Here is a 6,977-nt window from a genome sequence, read left to right on the forward strand (position 1 = left end):
CTTGTCTGTCGATAACTAGACGAACTGTCTGTTTAGTTATATGTCTTTCAATTTATCGGTATGCCATGTTACTTGCCTGTTTGGTTGTTTATTTATCTGGGTATCTCAATCAAGCTATCTGTTTAACTGTTTACATGTCTTCCTGTGTATTAGTTCGTCTGTCTGTTCAGAAATACGAAGTAAAGGTAAAATAATTTCCGAGAAATGGGGATTGTTAATATATGTGGAACAGAGTCCGGTCTATCCTGTCAATTTATTAAGAATAAATTGAATGTGAAGTACACCATTTAATGAATACTGGTAGACAACACATCCACATATATGCGAGTAATGAAAGTTCTCATTCTCATTGAATGTTCTGTTGAAGAGTGATTGTACAACGCGAGCAGTAACAGCACCAGAGACAATATGGACGTGGAGGTAGGACATTAAGAATCTTGTTGTCTGCAAAGATACCGCGGAGGAGCTGTACTCTGTGTGAGGCAGGTGCTGGATGTTGGGACACCATGGTGTGAGGCAGGTACTGGATGTTGGGACACCATGGTGTGAGGCAGGTGCTAGATGTTGGGACACCATGGTGTGAGGCAGGTATTAGATGTTGGGACACCATGGTGTGAGGCAGGTGCTAGATGTTGGGACACTATGGTGTGAGGCAGGTACTGGATGTTGGGACACTAGGGTGTGAGGCAGGTGCTAGATGTTGGGACACCATGGTGTGAGGCAGGTACTGGATGTTGGGACACCATGGTGTGAGGCAGGTGCTAGATGTTGGGACACCATGGTGTGAGGCAGGTGCTAGATGTTGGGACACCATGGTGTGAAGCAGGTGCTAGATGTTGGGACACCATGGTGTGAGGCAGGTGCTAGATGTTGGGACTCCATGGTGTGAGGCAGGTATTAGATGTTGGGACACCATGGTGTGAGGCAGGTGCTAGATGTTGGGACACCATGGTGTGAGGCAGGTGCTAGATGTTGGGACACCATGGTGTGAGGCAGGTGCTAGATGTTGGGACTCCATGGTGTGAGGCAGGTATTAGATGTTGGGACACCATGGTGTGAGGCAGGTGCTAGATGTTGGGACACTATGGTGTGAGGCAGGTACTGGATGTTGGGACACCATGGTGTGAGGCAGGTGCTAGATGTTGGGACACTATGGTGTGAGGCAGGTACTGGATGTTGGGACACTATGGTGTGAGGCAGGTACTGGATGTTGGGACACCATGGTGTGAGGCAGGTACTGGATGTTGGGACACCATGGTGTGAGGCAGGTACTGGATGTTGGGACTCCATAGTGTGAGGCAGGTACTGGATGTTGGGACTCCATGGTGTGAGGCAGGTGCTAGATGTTGGGACACCATGGTGTGAGGCAGGTGCTAGATGTTGGGACACCATGGTGTGAGGCAGGTACTGGATGTTGGGACTCCATGGTGTGAGGCAGGTACTGGATGTTGGGACACCATGGTGTGAGGCAGGTACTAGATGTTGGGACTCCATGGTGTGAGGCAGGTACTGGATGTTGGGACACCATGGTGTGAGGCAGGTGCTAGATGTTGGGACACCATGGTGTGAGGCAGGTACTGGATGTTGGGACACCATGGTGTGAGGCAGGTGCTAGATGTTGGGACTCCATGGTGTGAGGCAGGTACTGGATGTTGGGACACTATGGTGTGAGGCAGGTGCTAGATGTTGGGACTCCATGGTGTGAGGCAGGTACTGGATGTTGGGACACCATGGTGTGAGGCAGGTGCTAGATGTTGGGACACTATGGTGTGAGGCAGGTACTGGATGTTGGGACACTATGGTGTGAGGCAGGTACTGGATGTTGGGACACTAGGGTGTGAGGCAGGTGCTAGATGTTGGGACTCCATGGTGTGAGGCAGGTGCTAGATGTTGGGACACCATGGTGTGAGGCAGGTGCTAGATGTTGGGACACCATGGTGTGAGGCAGGTACTGGATGTTGGGACACCATGGTGTGAGGCAGGTGCTAGATGTTGGGACACCATGGTGTGAGGCAGGTACTAGATGTTGGGACACCATGGTGTGAGGCAGGTACTGGATGTTGGGACACTAGGGTGTGAGGCAGGTGCTAGATGTTGGGACTCCATGGTGTGAGGCAGGTGCTAGATGTTGGGACACCATGGTGTGAGGCAGGTGCTAGATGTTGGGACTCCATGGTGTGAGGCAGGTGCTGGATGTTGGGACACCATGGTGTGAGGCAGGTGCTAGATGTTGGGACACCATGGTGTGAGGCAGGTACTGGATGTTGGGACACCATGGTGTGAGGCAGGTACTGGATGTTGGGACACTAGGGTGTGAGGCAGGTGCTAGATGTTGGGACTCCATGGTGTGAGGCAGGTACTGGATGTTGGGACACTATGGTGTGAGGCAGGTACTGGATGGTGGGACACCATGGTGTGAGGCAGGTACTGGATGTTGGGACACCATGGTGTGAGGCAGGTACTAGATGTTGGGACACCATGGTGTGAGGCAGGTACTGGATGTTGGGACACCATGGTGTGAGGCAGGTACTGGATGTTGGGACACCATGGTGTGAGGCAGGTACTGGATGTTGGGACACCATGGTGTGAGGCAGGTACTAGATGGTGGGACACCATGGTGTGAGGCAGGTGCTAGATGTTGGGACTCCATGGTGTGAGGCAGGTACTGGATGGTGGGACACCATGGTGTGAGGCAGGTACTAGATGTTGGGACACCATGGTGTGAGGCAGGTACTGGATGGTGGGACACCATGGTGTGAGGCAGGTACTAGATGTTGGGACACCATGGTGTGAGGCAGGTGCTAGATGGTGGGACACCATGGTGTGAGGCAGGTGCTAGATGGTGGGACACCATGGTGTGAGGCAGGTGCTAGATGTTGGGACTCCATGGTGTGAGGCAGGTACTAGATGGTGGGACACCATGGTGTGAGGCAGGTACTAGATGTTGGGACACCATGGTGTGAGGCAGGTGCTAGATGGTGGGACACCATGGTGTGAGGCAGGTGCTAGATGGTGGGACACCATGGTGTGAGGCAGGTGCTAGATGTTGGGACACCATGGTGTGAGGCAGGTGCTAGATGTTGGGACACCATGGTGTGAGGCAGGTGCTAGATGTTGGGACACCATGGTGTGAGGCAGGTACTGGATGTTGGGACACCATGGTGTGAGGCAGGTGCTAGATGTTGGGACACCATGGTGTGAGGCAGGTGCTAGATGTTGGGACACCATGGTGTGAGGCAGGTACTAGATGTTGGGACACCATGGTGTGAGGCAGGTGCTAGATGTTGGGACACCATGGTGTGAGGCAGGTACTAGATGTTGGGACACCATGGTGTGAGGCAGGTACTAGATGTTGGGACACCATGGGAGGGTATCATGACCTTATATTATGTGAGAGTGTATCCGGATATTGAAATATCTGCTGTGTAATTTAGTTTTTTAAAATACTAATTAAAACTTTGAAAATTGACGATTGTATCTAAAATATATTGATAATAAGACAATAAAATTAATTTAATAACTAAAGAACCCATTAGTTAACTACTGTTGTAGCAAAAGGCAACTAAAAAAATATTTAACTATGAAATTTCCTAGAAAGATAATTATCATAATAAAGAAGCAATTCGGTATAATGACTGGACAATTTTAAATACATTATCATAAATTTCTTTGACAGAATCACTGAAATTTTACAGGAGAGAGGGACGGAATGGACGACAACATGTATGTAAGCCTCAGGAAAGGATTTGATACAGTTCTCTCGGATTTGCCAAAAATCGGAGAGGAATTTGACGAATATCTGTCAAAACAAAGATATTGTTTAGCAAAGTGCAACATATTGGTTTAGAAGTGGGAATATTGCTCGCGTAGATGAAACTCTTCCAAAAAAAGAGGAATATGAGTGCAGTAATTAGGTGTCATAAATCAGGCAGGAACATAATATCACAGCCGGGCCAACAGGGCAATAAAGATTTTTGTGTTCGATTCAAGAACCCAGGGGCCAGATTCACGAGGCAGTTACGCCAGCACTTACGAACCTGTAAATCTTTTCTTAATCTTTAGCGGCTTTGTTTACAATTATTAAACAGTTAATGAGCTCCGAAGCACCAGGAGGCTGTTTACAAAAATAACAACAGTTGATTGGGAAGACTTCGTGCTTGTAAACTTTGTAATAATGTAACCGAAGCCGTCAAAGCTTGAGGAAAGATGTACACGTTCGTAAGTACACGTCTTTATTGCAGAGTTTTATTTGAGGTTGTTGCAGAGGCTGCTATACTACTGGTTGTTGCAGAGGCTGCTATACTACTAGTTGTTGCTGAGGCTGCTATACTACTGGTTGTTGCAGAGGCTGCTATACTACTGGTTGTTGCAGAGGCTGCTATACTACTGGTTGTTGCTGAGGCTGCTATACTACTGGTTGTTGCAGAGGCTGCTATACTACTGGTTGTTGCTGAGGCTGCTATACTACTGGTTGTTGCAGAGGCTGCTATACTACTGGTTGTTGCTGAGGCTGCTATACTACTGGTTGTTGCAGAGGCTGCTATACTACTGGTTGTTGCTGAGGCTGCTATACTACTGGTTGTTGCAGAGGCTGCTATACTACTGGTTGTTGCTGAGGCTGCTATACTACTGGTTGTTGCAGAGGCTGCTATACTACTGGTTGTTGCAGAGGCTGCTATACTACTGGTTGTTGCTGAGGCTGCTATACTACTGGTTGTTGCAGAGGCTGCTATACTACTGGTTGTTGCAGAGGCTGCTATACTACTGGTTGTTGCTGAGGCTGCTATACTACTGGTTGTTGCAGAGGCTGCTATACTACTGGTTGTTGCAGAGGCTGCTATACTACTGGTTGTTGCTGAGGCTGCTATACTACTGGTTGTTGCTGAGGCTGCTATACTACTGGTTGTTGCAGAGGCTGCTATACTACTGGTTGTTGCTGAGGCTGCTATACTACTGGTTGTTGCAGAGGCTGCTATACTACTGGTTGTTGCAGAGGCTGCTATACTACTGGTTGTTGCTGAGGCTGCTATACTACTGGTTGTTGCAGAGGCTGCTATACTACTGGTTGTTGCTGAGGCTGCTATACTACTGGTTGTTGCAGAGGCTGCTATACTACTGGTTGCATAAAAGGCTCACGTGATTGCCACTCCTACGATAATTATCTCGACAAAATACGGGAATAATCACTTGTTAATTTAATATTATAGAGAACATTTGAAAGAGTCTAGGCTACGTGGGAGCCGGCTACGACCAGGGAGTCGGTCGGCCGAGCGGACAGCACGCTGGTCTTGTGATCATGTGGTTCTGGGTTCGATCCCAGGCGCCGGCGAGAAACAATGGGCAGAGTTTCTTTCACCCTATGCCCCTGTTACCTAGCAGTAAAATAGGTACCTGGGTGTTAGTCAGCTGCCACGGGCTGCTTCCTGGAGGTGGAGGCCTGGTCGAGGACCGGGCCGCGGGGACACTAAAAAGCCCCGAAATCATCTCAAGATAACCTCACGATAAGATACGTGTAAGAAGATTCGTCCAACATATAAACTGGGGTGTGTGTGTGAGAGAGAGAGAGAGATACAGCTTTCGTTGGATAATTAAACTCCAATTAAGGAGCACATTGCCCATGTCGTTATCATAGATCACAGATGATAGTAAATCCTGAGCTGAAAATAGAGGTAATACAATACATTTTCATTATCATTTTCTTAGTCTGTGCCTATTACACACACACACACACACACACACACACACACACAACTTAGAAACTTGTTTAAAGAATCATTCAGAACTTTGTATACCACATATGTCAGGCCAATCCTGGAGTATGCAGCCCCGGATGGAGTCCATATCTAGTCAAGGATAAGACTAAACTGGAAAAGGTTCAAAGGTTTGCCACCAGACTAATACCCGAGCTAAGAGGTATGAGCTACGAGGAGAGACTACGGGAATTAAACCTCACTTCGCTGGAAGACAGAAGAGTTAGGGGGGACATGATCACCACATTCAAGATTCTGAAGGGAATTGATAGGGTAGATAAAGACAGTTTATTTAACACAAGGGGCACATGCACAAGGGGACACAGGTGGAAACTGAGTGCCCAAATGAGCCACAGAGATATTAGAAAGAACTTTTTTAGTGTCAGAGTGGTTGACAAATGGAATGCATTAGGAAGTGATGTGGTGGAGGCTGACTCCATACACTGTTTCAAATGTAGATATGACAGAGCCCGATAGGCTCAGGAATCTGTACACCTGTTGATTGACGGTTGAGAAGCGGGACCAAAGAGCCAGAGCTCAACCCCCGCAAACACAACTAGGTGAGTACACACACACAAGGAAGAGGCGCAGGGTGAGAGGGGAAAACCAGGAAGTCACAGCTCCCAACACAACACCCCCAGAAGCGAGGGGGGAAGCCGCAACCAGCTACCCAGTAACACCAGAAGGGAGGACAACCCTGCCTCCCTCCTCTGCATAGAAAACCCTCCTACCCCAAACCCTCCCTGCCCCCACTCAAATGTTCAGCCAAATCTCCCTCCTCCCACACCCAATTCCCACCCTTCTACCCCTCCCCTCCTTCCGAGTCCTCCCTCCCCCCCTTTCCTTCCCGCCCTCCCTCCCCTTTCACCCCATACCCTCCCCGTCCCTCCCCCTTCACTGGATCCCCCGCCCCTCATCCCAGTATCCTCTGAGACCCTGTTATCCACCTCACAGGTCCTCACACCCATGGAACAGCCTCCCCCACAGCAGAACACTCACCAAGGAGGCGATTTAAGAAGGGACAGAAGAAAGTGAGCCTCAAAGCGATGTACACTAACATAGATGGAATTACAAATAAAGCAAATGAGCTTGGAGAACGGTACTAGAGGAAAACCCACACATAATAGCCCTCACAGAAACAAAGATCACGAAAACGATAACAAACGCAGTGTTCCCACTGGACTATTATGTTATGAGGAAAGAGAGGGAAGGAAGAGGTGGGGGTGG

The 6,977-nt window shown here is 48.8% G+C and overlaps 1 protein-coding gene across 1 annotated transcript in view; it reads right to left on the reverse strand.

The window, feature by feature from the left end:
* Window positions 1-4,232: 4,232 nt before the first annotated feature.
* Window positions 4,233-6,977, reverse strand: part of LOC138360176 (uncharacterized) — a 14,318-nt gene continuing 11,573 nt past the window's right edge. The window contains exon 2 of the mRNA XM_069320123.1: window positions 4,233-5,115. Within this exon, the coding sequence (XP_069176224.1) occupies window positions 4,233-5,115 (883 nt within the window). The remainder of the gene's footprint in view (window positions 5,116-6,977) is intronic.

This window comes from Procambarus clarkii, chromosome 8 (genome assembly GCF_040958095.1).
Source record: "Procambarus clarkii isolate CNS0578487 chromosome 8, FALCON_Pclarkii_2.0, whole genome shotgun sequence".
NCBI lineage: Eukaryota > Metazoa > Arthropoda > Malacostraca > Decapoda > Cambaridae > Procambarus > Procambarus clarkii.